Raw genomic sequence first — 13,293 nt, 5'->3', positions numbered from 1 at the left:
TACAAACATATAATTATTAGCCAACATTAAAGTAGATGGTTATGGCATATTAACAGTTGTTTAACCAACCAAAAAGCATTAACACAGATTTATAACACCTGTTGACTGAAAGCAAGATATATCTACATTCTCTTACAATTATCTAAACAAATACATTAATTATACATACATGTATCATAATTATGAAAATAATGTTAATGTCTACTTGGGAATTATCAGCAAAAAAACACTAAAATGTTAATACCTTTTAGCATATGTGTAGTCTGTCTTTGGTAAACTGAAATAGTAAAGTATAGACAGGTAAACTTAATGTTACTGGCAGTTGCTTATACTTTATTGCCAACGACATAAACACACCTTGTATAAATAAATTAAGACATAATCCCACATAATATGTTATTAACCTTAAGTAATTATTGCACATAACATAATTCTAAGCTAACAATTATCCATCATGAACACACAATTTACTTTCATCAGCAAAATGCTTGGAAACAAATCTACAAAAAGAGCTTTAAGATTTAAAAGCATGATTGTTTATGTAAAACTCACTCTGTGTCCAGTTTGGATGAAAGCCACAATAAATAAGGTTTGAATAATCTGCTCATCCCAAAGTTCTCACAAAAGCAATAAGATGTCTGAATTTAAATTAATGCAAGCCTTATGTATGGCTTAGAGTTTTAAACTTGGCGGGCAATGATTCACACATACAGGTAAAATTAAACCACCAGCCTGTAACTAACCTAGCTAAATGTTATGTTATGTGAATAAATTACATGATCCATTACCTTTCCCAGGTTTTGCCTTAAGACATTATTCATGTTCAGTGCACAGGTAGAAAGTTAAACTACACTAATTCCAGTACATTAACACATTTAATGTGTCTACAACTGATAGCAAACAGTTGATAAACTTGCCAACAAGTGAAAACTGTAACTTACACATAAATATGTATTCTCCAGTCAAATTACATTTCAACAGTAGTTTCTAAATCCTTCAGTTGGGAAGCAAAACTGTTTGGTAATCAAGGTTGAAATTAAGTAAAGCAATTAAGCATCCAGCCCATTTATCAACATCTACTTTAACTCTCTCCTAAAGCTATTCAGCTTGGATACAAGAGCATGTCTTTATTTGACATAAGATTGTGTTGCTACTAGTAGATGCTAACAAATACACAAATAAATTCAACAAGTCAATAACAGTACATAGAAATAGTTCACCATGCCAGCTCATTGTTTACTTATCTAATGTGATGACTGAGGTAAATAGTACTATTGACACATACACAATCAAATGTTCTACAAAGTTTTAATTCCATACCTTAACCCATTGTAATGGCCATCAATAAATCCACAGTTGTTGTTAGTTTATACATTGTGATGTCAATTACTGGTGTTTAAATTGTTTAAATGCTTAGATTAACACAGTGTGAAATCCTTTAAAACAACTTAATAAAGATTATCCAGTTGCCATTTAATAACAAGTAACAATGCTTTTTGTATAATCAATTTTTCATAGAGCCTAATTGTTATGCATACAGATATCAGATTGCCACCAGAATAAAATGCAGTGAATAAAATGCAAAAGTCAGTCAGCCAAAAACCTGTTTACCAACTGAGTGACTTGAATACATCAAATACGTCACAGTGGCGGGACTTATAAACAGCTATTAATATGTTTTCGTAGCTGCATTGTTAATTAGTGGATTCTAGTAATGCTACTAGCCTAGTCAGTATGAATAATTGTAATTCCCAATCGCATAATAACAATTATTATAAAGCAACCTGGCCATGAAAATATAATATGACAGGTGGTAATTTAAATAAGATATAAATTAAAACGCGACAGAACTATACTATTTGGCAAATGTGGAGTTCAAGGGGATACCAGTGTTTTATGAAACATATATTTAATTTTTCTCACAATACTATGAAACAATTTTGATGATTTAAAATATTTTCTACACTGCTACACATAATGTATGTATGTACATGGTTAAACCTAAAATTTCTTTGTGGGAGACAACTCTACTGGAACAAACCAATTAGCCATTAGCAGGTTGTCTCTCAATCTTTGTTTTGTGAATAATTTATAGATCAAATGGATAGATTCCAATTACAGTTCCTCACCTGACATACTAAGTATATTGGATGAAAGGTCAAATAATATTTAAATGAAATAGTTCTTGACAATTTACTGGATTTATAACTATGTATTTTTATGAAAAATAAATATAATCAATCTGAATTGGTGAAAATATTTAATTTGAGTAATTCAGTATAATTATAAATTTGGGTGTTTGTTCATGTTTCTGAAACCATAAACAGTATCATCATCACCATAATCATCATCTACATGATCATTATTACCATTGTCATCATTATCACCATCATAATCATTATCATCATCAACACCAACACCATCGATGATAATTATGATTGGCATCAACAGCAATCATCATAATCATTACAAAAATATTATCACGAGAAAGGGACCATTTTTAAACTCAATTGAGATATCATTCAAACAAACATCCTGAGCATGTTTCATTAAGTTTGGGCAAAAAAGTCACTTTAAGAGAGCAAACAAGTTTTCAATATAACAGTCAATCATATAAGGAATACTTCACCTCTTTAGCGACCATGTTTTGCACCGGACTGGACTTTTTTTTAATTCAGCCCAGATATCATAAGAACAACTCTTCAAGTTTTGGAAGTTTTATGATAATTGAACTTAAAATGTGAATTCCAGAGTGTTAACAAGGTTTCACTTTATCCATATCAGGATAACTATCCCACGCCCTTGTAGCCAATAGCCATGTTCTTCAACATAAATTATTAAATTATTAATGGAACCATTTTTGAACTCACCTGAGATATCATTAGAAAAAATGTTCTGACCAAATTTAATGAACTAGACTTAAATTGTTCCTTCTGGAGTGTTGGTGAGCTTTTTTTTAATTGGACCTCATGACCTAGTCTTCAACCTCATATGACCCACTTTCGAATTCAACCAAAACATCAATGGAAAAATATTTAATAATGAAGATTGGAAATTAATCTGGCCCCAAGAAAGTTAACAAGGTAAGTGTTGATGACACATAGCAAACAACGGACAAAGGGCGATCACAAAAGCTCACAATAAGCATGTGTTCATGTGACCTAAAAATATAGAGACATACCACAAAATACAATGATGTACATAGATTTATGCTTGTGTGAATTGGGATTAATGCAAAGACATAGAAAACTTGCAAGTCTGAAAGGCTTCAACTGGTCAGGATCAAAGCTAGGGCTGTCCTCAATCAAAATGTCTCAATAAATATGGTCTTTCCCCGAAATTGACATTAAACCTTATTGGGAATTTCCCCATTTCCCTTCTTCCCTTTTTATATAAATATCCCAGAAACATAGTGATAAGGTTACAATCCAAATAATTAAAATCTCTGCCAGGAGAATTGACACTCAACAATCAATGATCAACAGAAAAATGCACACAAAATTAGTCTACATTTAAAAGTATCAAGTTTAAATGTACTACCAACATGAACCATATTGGTTAACATTGACTATTAAATCCATACATTAACAGATAATATGTGGTCATGCACAATTGCTGCAGGCTATTAATACCATTGTTATTAAAGTAATAAAAGGCTGGTGAACCGTGTGTACGTACCTCATGTAAAAGGATTATTACTTGTCAAGTTAACAGTAGGTCCCAATGGAATAATATATGTACTATCCTTGTGTTATTCGTATTTACATATCTCATTCTGGTTTCATTACAACAATTTTAGTAAATATACCCAAATAAATCTTGTGTTTATCAAATGAAAAAATTATTACTAAGCTGAACTCAGTCTGTAAGACAATGACTGTGTTCACTGATCATTTGTATGCATGTTATAGTTACATATTCTAGTATATAACAGGATATGATCAAAAATATGTGTTTTAAATTTGTCATGTAGTTGAAGTGTTGTAAAATGAAATTTGCCTCAATTGAAAACTAGTGACCTGAAAATCAATAGGGGTCATCTGCCAGCCATAATCAATCTACCTACCAAGTTTCATGATCCTAGGCATAAGCGTTCTTGAGTAATCATCCGGAAACCATTTTACTATTTCGGGTCACTGTGACCTTGACCTTTGACCTAGTGACCTGTAAATCAATAGGGGTCATCTGCGAGTCATGATCAATCTACCTATCAAGTTTCATGATCCTAGGCCTAAGTGTTCTTGAGTTATCATCCGGAAACTATTTTACTTTTTCGGGTCACTGTGACCTTGACCTTTGACCTAGTGACCTGAAAATCAATAGGGGTCATCTGCGAGTCATGATCAATCTACCTATCAAGTTTCATGATCCTAGGCCTAAGCGTTCTTGAGTTATCATCCGGAAACCATTTAATATTTCGGGTCACCGTGACCTTGACCTTTGACTTAGTGACCTCAAAATCAATAGGGGTCATCTGCCAGTCATGATCAATGTACCTATGAAGTTTCATGATCCTAGACCCAAGCATTCTTGAGTTATTATCCGGAAACCACCTGGTGGACGGACCGACCAACAGACCGACATGTGCAAAGCAATATACCCCCTCTTCTTCGAAGGGGGGGCATAATAAAGAATCTCAATAATTGTCAAGAGCTTATACAATGTATCAAAAATATGCTAAACATTACCTTTCTTACTATTTATTTACAGCCAAAGCTATAGCAAATGTACAAGTTAACAATAAAAACTTTTTTAAAAACCAATTGGTTATTTAATAGTTATAACAACCAAACAACACTTACATGTCCCATCTTTCATCTTGAAGATAATTTTCATACGATGTTGTGGGAGTTTTCTGTATGACAGTATATGTTTGCTTTCCAACAATAGTTTCTCTGAAGAACACACAGACACAATTAAATTTTTCTAAAATTGTCTTCAAGTATAAATAACAGGAATCCCGGACAATAGCTCCTACGCTAAATTTGACAGGGCGGACAGTCGCTCCTACGATGTTTTGACAGGGCAGACAGTCGCTCCTGCGATGTTTTGACAGGGCAGAGAGTTGCTCCTACATTATTTTGCCAACCCCGATTGTTGCTTCTACATTATTTTGACTCAACGGCAAAACGTAGTATACGCCAATCAAAGGCTAACACCTATAATTAACCGACAATTAATAATGCAAAATTGTTAAAAGTAAGCCAATTCAACATGAGCTGATCAATGTGATTTTAATTAATTAATTTACTTATTAACAAACTATGTTTGAAGTGAATTTGAAGGTGCGGGACATTACAATATATACATATTGTTTGCTAAATTACTTTTAAATAATCGACAAACTGTAACCTAGTTTCTTAACAAGGGCTGTTTGTAAAACATGCATGCCTCCCATATGGGCTGTCCGTTGTAGTGGCAGCCATTGTGTGAATACCTTTTTTGTCACTGTGACCTTGACCTTTGACCTAGCGACCTGAAAATCAATAGTGGTCATCTGCGAGTCACTCCTAGGTATATGCGTTCTTGAGTTATCATCCGAAAACCATTTTAATATTTCGGGTCACCGTGACCTTGACCTTTGACCTAGTGACCTCAAAATCAATAGGGGTCATCTGCGAGTCATGATCAATCTACCCATGAAGTTTCATGATCCTAGGCGTATGCATTCTTGAGTTATCATCCGGAAACCATTTTACTATTTCGGGTCACCGTGACCTTGACCTTTGACCTAGTGTCCTCAAAATCAATAGGCGTCATCTGCAAGTCATGATCAATCTACCCATGAAGTTTCATGATCCTAGGCGTATGGGTTCTTGAGTTATCATTCAAAAACCATTTTACTATTTTGGGTCACCGTGACCTTGACCTTTGACCTAGTGACCTCAAATTCAATAGGGGTCATCTGCGAGTCATGATCAATGTACCTATGAAGTTTCATGATCCTAGGCCCAAGCGTTCTTGAGTTATCGTCTGACAACCACCTGGTGGACGGACCGACCGACAGACCGACATGAGCAAAGCAATATACCCCCTCTTCTTCGAAGGGGGGTTTAATAAGTAAATAAATTAATTAAAATCACATTGATCGGCTCATGTTGAATTGGCCTTACTTTTAACAAGTCAGTAATTTTAATTGTCGGTTAATTATAGTTGTTAGCCTTTGATCGGCGTATACTACATTTTGGCGTGACTGTCAGGGTTGACAAAATAATGTAGGAGCGATTGTCCGGGTTGGCAAAATAATGTAGGAGCGACTGTCCGCCCTGTCAAAACATCGTAGGAGCGACTATCCGCCCTGTCAAATTAAGCGTAGGAGCGATTGTCCGGATACCAAATAACAGTCTTCTTCTTAACAGTTTTGACCATATGCCTCTCAAATATGTATTTCGTATCGTGACTATGTGAATGACTATAAGACCTAAGTTTTGGCGGATGAAAATGTAAAGGAATGCATACTCCTCCACAAAATGGTCCACCCAATCAGCTGTTAAATGTTTATTGATATATCTTTAAACCACCTTTTCAGTGATGATAAATTCACAATTTCACATGCATGTTGAATTATGTTTGCTAAATGCTGGCATAACATCAATTATCATGAAACATATGGACTAGTAAAACTGGGCTTGTATACAACACTTTTATTTTTATTTTAGAACTCTATTTTTCAAGGGTTGGGTCATTTTTTGTTTATGCTTCTCATTCTAGACATGTTCAACAGTTCCTATGGCTCTTCTGCTAGTTAAGTGGTTAATACAATCGCCTCTCAGATTTTGACACAGGTTAAGTTCCACTTCTACCAAATGCGCATGTGTAACAATACTGGAAAAGTGGAGTGTCCTCCAGATACTCCCGAGTTCCACCACCATCACCAACCCAGCCAAAGCGAACAATACCACCCCAACAATGAATGTCCTGCAGTAAAACAATAAAATATAAAGAGCAGGAAATTAAGCCTAAAGTAGGAAACACTCAAACACACACAAGTCCTTGTGTATTTAAACTGCAGAATAGAACATGTATTATTACGAACACACCTATACATGTGACTTATGCATTCTTTAATAATTTATAAACTTCTTACAAAATAACAATGGTTCCACTATACAATCATAACTGATATTTGTTTTAACAATAGTATCAAGCATGCATTAAAATATTGAAACATATCAATAAGTTCATTACAAACATGGCAAACGATTGCCTATTTATTTTGTCTCGTAAGTTCATTAAGTATGGCGGATGGGACGAATCATTTCGGGTACTAGACTATACATATTTTTAAATGGCATTTTAGGATGCATCAACAGCTACGCTGATCGTTTGAAAAGATAAAACCATTTTTGTGTCGAGTAAATTGGCTACAGTTCGTTATTATCTCCAAATCGCATCACAAACGGAAACTCACTAATGAGCAAATGCTCATTAATGATTAAGAGGAGTCGGAAGCTTGCACTTACTCTCGCTTCGTTTGTCTGTTTGCGGCTCTCTTATGTCGTTTCATGGGCGATATCCGACGCATTATAAAAGCACATGCAAAATGTCAATCGAAATAAATAAACTACTATTTATTTGCAATGCACAAAAAAAATAAACATACTTTCGGCGTCTTTTAGCGACCTGTCAAAATGTAATTGTGTACTAAGCAACCATTGGATGATATTTTTAGAAGCAGTCACGGTCGCTCAACCATGCATGTACACAAAAGCACGTGTGATTATGTTATTTTTGAGCAATTGACCAGTCGCCAAATACGAGATCGCTCCGCCCACTAAGTTGTGTTTTCATAAAACGCTTTATCCATTACTCCGACAGTCTTTGTTTGTCGGACCATGTGGCCGCAATAAACGAAATATGATTGATTATTTCGTGAGTTTGATTGACAGCAGGCGACTGGTCTATTACTTTAATTTGATCTCTTGACTTAAGCCCGTCATCGTTATATTGCAAACGATCCCATGTTCCACATACTTATTATAATGGTTTCCATTATCTTTTGCCTAGGATAATGGTAAACTATTGACAAGTGCTTCTTAATATTAGTTGGAGAGTACATATAATAAATACCGTAATCCCTGTAATTTTTCGCAATTTCGGACAGTGAATTTTCGGACACCCTCTTACATAGGCTCAATAGGTCATTGTTGGCTCGGGTACTACATACATGTACCCCGGGTACTCTTAAGTATACTTACATGTACTCCGGGTACGGTAAATATACTAAAACGTACGCGGGAAATTCACCGCTAAATCGGTCGTTGTTGATTAATTTTTTTTATACTAATTATATTCACATTTATGTCAATTTTCTGTAAAATGGCCTCTATATTATTGAAAATCATACTCAAAAAGTACATTGATGCAGTTTTTTTAAGAGAATTTTGTTTAAGATAATCAGTAGCGTGTTTTATGACATCAGATTTTGGGCAGGAATACAACTCGGGTACAGTCTAATATCGAGTTGGTACGATTAAGTATATTTACCGCACCCGGGGTACTTGTAAGTATACTTAGGAGTATCCGGGGTACATGTAAGTAGTACCTGAGCCGACAATGACCAATCGAGCCTTACTAAGCCAAAATATGAAAAAAGGTGACTTAATTTTTTTTAGAAATCCAGATTGTTCACTGTTATATGACTCCAAATTTTGGAAGTTGTATTTTATCATTTCAAATTCATATTACAGGCATTTGAGTAAATACAGTGACTTATCATACCTACCACAAAATGACTAATAAAACATGGCAGATTAATACAAGACGTCAGTGGACTGTTAACGTTGCTTTATTTAAACTAATAGGCGCTTGATAAAAAGAGTGACACACAGCAGCTTCATCTCCAAGCTTGTGTTCATGCCTTCCTTGGGCATTATGAGTCTGGGAGTCTCAAATTATAGGATTGTTAACTATTTTCATCCTCTTTTAATTATATGTAGACATTATGAAGCTAGGAATTGTTAAAAAAAAACATCACATAAAATACTTGTAACTTTGATCTTACTAATTTTAGGGAAGATCATTTTAACCAACAAAAAAACATTTACATCAACACTGTCTATCTTTCTTAACGACAGGCCTTTGGATGAGGGTTATTTAATGACAAAAAAATCAGATTTGCATGTCTAAATGTTTTTAATCTATCTTGTTATATGTAATTTATTAAATGCTTTGCTTTAAATGCTAAGGTACATTATGATCAAACTTGGTTTGACAAAAAAAAAAGGAATTGTTTACCATAAATCATAAATGACTCTATCTTAGCAAGTGTGCCCTCTTATTGAAAACATCTAAATATTTCTAGTGAAAAGATTGAAAACATACATGTTTAATGTGTCAATTTTTAGTTTAATGGGAATTCTTGGACATAACAGCAAAAACTGGTTTAAAATCGGGAATGTTTTGCCAAACTACTGGCGAGACTAAAATCCATGTAGTAATCAGTATCATGTACACCATTTCTTATTGTATCAGCCCTTCCGATTGGCTGCAAAGGTTTGTTAAAGGGGCCTTTTCACAGATTTTTGCATATTTTGAAGTTTGTCATTAAATGCTTTATATTGATAAATGTAAACATTGGATCTTAAAAGCACCAGAAAAAAATCAAGAATAAAATTTAAAAAAGGAAAAAAAAGTAGCCTGTACCAGGGCTCGAACCAGTGACCCCTGGAGTCCTGGATATAGTCTGAAGTAAAAACGCATTAGCTCTCTCGGCTATTCCGCCGAGTATACACAGTGTAAGTATTTTTTACCTTATATAAGCAATCTTCGTAGTTTCGTAAATTTAAACGACAACAACAGAACTCTCCAAATTATTCAATCGTTTCGCGTTGCAACGCTTTATAATTTTTAGGTTTTCAAATCGTCAAAAGATACATAAAATGGCTATATTAGACTATGGTTAATGTTCAGTAATACTGTTTCCTTACAAATATCATAACTAAAACGAAAATTTGCGAATCTGAAACATTACAACTTTTTTCAATTTTGTCAATTTACCAAACCGTGGCAAGATCCCTTTAATATGCACAAGTTCTTTTTATATCAATAGTTTCTAAATGGAAAAACACAACTCTTTTTCATGTTTCTCCTAAATTATTATTATTTTTTTTAAATAAGGGACTTATACAACATTTGATAAACCTACTAATAAACCAAAAACAATGAAACACAATTCTGTGTAATCATAATATCGCCTTGGAATAAACATGACATACTTTCAAAGAAAACCGCAAATCATTAGAAAGATTGTCGTAATAGTCATTAAAAGACAGCAAATAAATTAACACTACTAAAAATGGAAAAACATTTACTGTCTAGCACTTCTTGAGGGATTTTAGTTTAGGGCATGATACAATGAGGAGTGCCGATACTATGAGAATATGGGATAGTCATTTTGACTAAATCTAATTAAAAAAATCAAAATAAAGCTTAAATTGAAAGGGGAACTTAAAAGCATTTATATGAGAAAATGTATACCTTTCTGTTTCAAACAACAGAACTGGACTAAATTTTGGCTCAAAATAAGCTTTAAAAAATCACTGAATGAAAAGCCGTCTCAAATACTACAAACAGCTATTTCAAGGTCATAGATCACAAATGAATTCATTGCTCATACTTGAAAACAAAGTGAAAAGCAGAACATTGTGAAAAATAACATCAGCAAACTTGTGTTCATGTTGAAATAACTAATTATGTGATCAAGAATTATTTTACCAAAAACAGAAAAATGTCAAAGGCTGACACTAATATCTATTTTTGTATTTAAAAGAGGTTATAAAGTTAACAGTTTGCCAATAAAGCATGCCTATTATTAAGTTATTATTTGCTTCAAATATTCACGGATTCAGGTCCCACATATTCTACTAGAAATATCGTTGTTACCTAAAATCTTGTGGGAATAAATCAAATTGAGAAATTGTATTTAACATTTTAAGAAACATGGCGATCATTCTAAACAGTACAAAGACAGTCGGTTGATAAAAGGAACAAACATTTTTATTTGCATTTTAAACAAGTTTTACAAAATTATAATTGACAAACGGCAAAAAAAGATTCGAATTAAAATCATCCGAACGTTATAATCCGAACATTATTCGAATTTCTCTATGTTCTATTTATCGACATAAAAGAAAAAGAAGCTGAATGTATAAGATAAACATTAATCGCAAAAAGAGAATAAAAAAATGTATCACTTTTATTTTATTAACGCAGAACTTTCTTAATTTAACCTTATTATCCGTGAATGTGTTTATTTTGTTCTTGCAGACGAAGTGTAACTTCCGCTTTGCCTCAAAGCCAATACCAAACAGTAACTTAGTCCCCACTGAACGAAAAATTTAGACGGAATTCGAGTGGAATTGAGTAGGGATATATGGACATGTTATGCTAGTATTTAACCCCTTTCAATAACAGGAGGGCATGCGAAGACAGGAGCTGAATGTGTGTAAGTTATGTAAGATGTAACTGATTTGCACATTGGCATCGTTTTCGTGTTTTTCGCCTAGCAGTTACGTATATTTTCACCCGCTAAGCCTTAAAGGGGCCTTTTCATAGTTTGGTAAATTGACAAAATTGAAAAAAAGTTGTTTCATATCCGCAAATTTTCGTTTTAGTAATGATATTTGTGAGGAAACCGTAATACTGAACATTTACCATGCTTTAAAATAGCCTTTATATGCATCTTTTGACGATTTAAAAACCTGAAAATTATAAAGCGTTGCAACGCGAAACGATTGCATAATTTGGAGAGTTCTGTTGTTGGCGTTATATTTTGTGAAACTACGAGGATCGCTTATATGAACAAGGGCTGTTTGTAAAACATGCATGCCCCCCATATGGGCCGTCCGTTGTAGTGGCAGCCATTGTGTGAATACGATTTTTGTCACTGTGACCTTGACCTTTGACCTAGTGACCTGAAAATCAATAGGGGTCATCTGCGGGTCACGATCAATGTACCTATGAAGTGTCATGTTCCTAGGCAAAGGCGTTCTTGAGTTATCATCCGAAAATCATTTTACTATTTCGGGTCACCGTGACCTTGACCTTTGACCTTGTGACCTCAAAATCAATAGGGGTCATCTGTAAGTCATGATCAATCTACCTATGAAGTTTCATGATCCTAGGCGTATGCGTTCTTTAGTTATCATCCGAAAACCATTTTACTATTTTGGGTCACCGTGACCTTGACCTTTAACCTAGTAACCTCAAAATCAATAGGGGTCATCTGTGAGTCATGATCAATCTACCCATGAAGTTTCATGATCCTAGGCGTATGCGTTCTTGAGTTATCATCCGGAAACCATTTTAATATTTCGGGTCACCGTGACCTTGACCTTTGACCTTGTGACCTCAAAATCAATAGGGGCCATTTGCAAGTCATGATCAATCTACCCATGAAGTTTCATGATCCTAGGCGTATGCGTTCTTGAGTTATCATTCAAAAACCATTTTACTATTTCTGGTCACTTTGACCTTGGCCTTTGACCTAGTGACCTCAAAATCAATAGGAGTCATCTGCGAGTCATGATCAATGTACCTATGAAGTTTCATGATCCTAGGCCCAAGCGTTCTTGAGTTATCGTCTGACAACCACCTGGTGGACGGACCGACAGACCGACCGACCGACATGAGCAAAGCAATATACCCCCTCTTCTTCGAAGGGGGGCATAAATATAAAATACATCTTTACTTGTAAAAGGAAAGATGGTCGAGTGGTCTAATGCGCAGACTTTTTACTCCAGGACTTTAGGGGCCAGTGCATGGTTCGAGTCCTGCTGAGGGTTACTTTTTTTCGTTTTTTTTTTTAAATTTTATTCTTAACTTTTTACTGGAGCTTTTTAGATCCAATGTTTACATTGATCGATGTAAAGCATTAAATGACAAACTTCAAAACATGCCAAAATATGTTAAAAGGCCCCTTTAAATGAATACGCCCTTTCGGCTTCACGGTGTTTTGCTTCCTTCGTGTTCTTTTTCAAGATCGTAGACGTCGGAATTTAAGAAAGTTATTTTTAATGACAATTTATTCACAGTATCATAAGACACATAAGTATGGGGCGTTTTTGAAATAACTTATTTATCAAATTTCTCTTCACATGAAACTTTAATACAAAATATGCATAAGTTCATAAACAGGCCAATGTTTACATTGTCTTATAATAAACATGAAATATTCGGCTTCTACAGCATTCCCAGCCCCATAGAGATGAACTTTGTTATAAAGCATCGGATGATCATGCTTTCCTGTTTTGTTCATTCATGTGAAGTTGTGTGCTCGAATTTGTTTCAACA

General features: G+C 34.4%; 1 protein-coding gene and 1 long non-coding RNA gene across 8 annotated transcripts in view; both read right to left on the bottom strand.

The window, feature by feature from the left end:
* Positions 1-11,368, bottom strand: part of LOC127866132 (SUN domain-containing protein 1-like) — a 38,926-nt gene extending 27,558 nt beyond the window's left edge. For 2 of the 6 annotated variants that reach the window (XR_008042861.1, XM_052406537.1), the window contains exons 1-3: positions 7,464-7,647; positions 4,803-4,895; positions 245-277 (exon numbers count right to left, since the gene is read on the bottom strand). Coding sequence is in view for 1 of the 6 variants with exons in the window: in XM_052406537.1 (XP_052262497.1) it covers positions 245-277; positions 4,803-4,895; positions 7,464-7,525 (188 nt within the window). In the remaining 5 variants the exon portion in view is untranslated. Of the gene's footprint in view, positions 1-244; positions 278-788; positions 863-941; positions 1,230-1,320; positions 1,730-4,802; positions 4,896-7,463; positions 7,648-11,231 lie in introns of those variants that run through there. The other 4 variants (XM_052406538.1, XM_052406539.1, XM_052406540.1 and 1 more) reach the window with 4 other exon arrangements.
* Positions 1-12,622, bottom strand: part of LOC127866154 (uncharacterized) — a 40,180-nt gene extending 27,558 nt beyond the window's left edge. Inside the window, exons 1-2 of one of the 2 annotated variants that reach the window (XR_008042870.1) lie at positions 12,488-12,622; positions 11,895-12,052 (exon numbers count right to left, since the gene is read on the bottom strand). This is a non-coding gene — a long non-coding RNA (uncharacterized LOC127866154). Of the gene's footprint in view, positions 1-11,894 lie in introns of both variants that reach the window. The other variant, XR_008042869.1, reaches the window with a different exon arrangement.
* Between the last annotated feature and the right edge of the window lie 671 nt (positions 12,623-13,293).

Source organism: Dreissena polymorpha, chromosome 2 (assembly GCF_020536995.1).
Source record: "Dreissena polymorpha isolate Duluth1 chromosome 2, UMN_Dpol_1.0, whole genome shotgun sequence".
In the NCBI taxonomy this organism is placed as follows: domain Eukaryota; kingdom Metazoa; phylum Mollusca; class Bivalvia; order Myida; family Dreissenidae; genus Dreissena; species Dreissena polymorpha.
The sequence above is the reverse complement of the archived record's forward strand: the minus strand, read 5'-3'. Positions and strand labels throughout refer to the sequence as shown.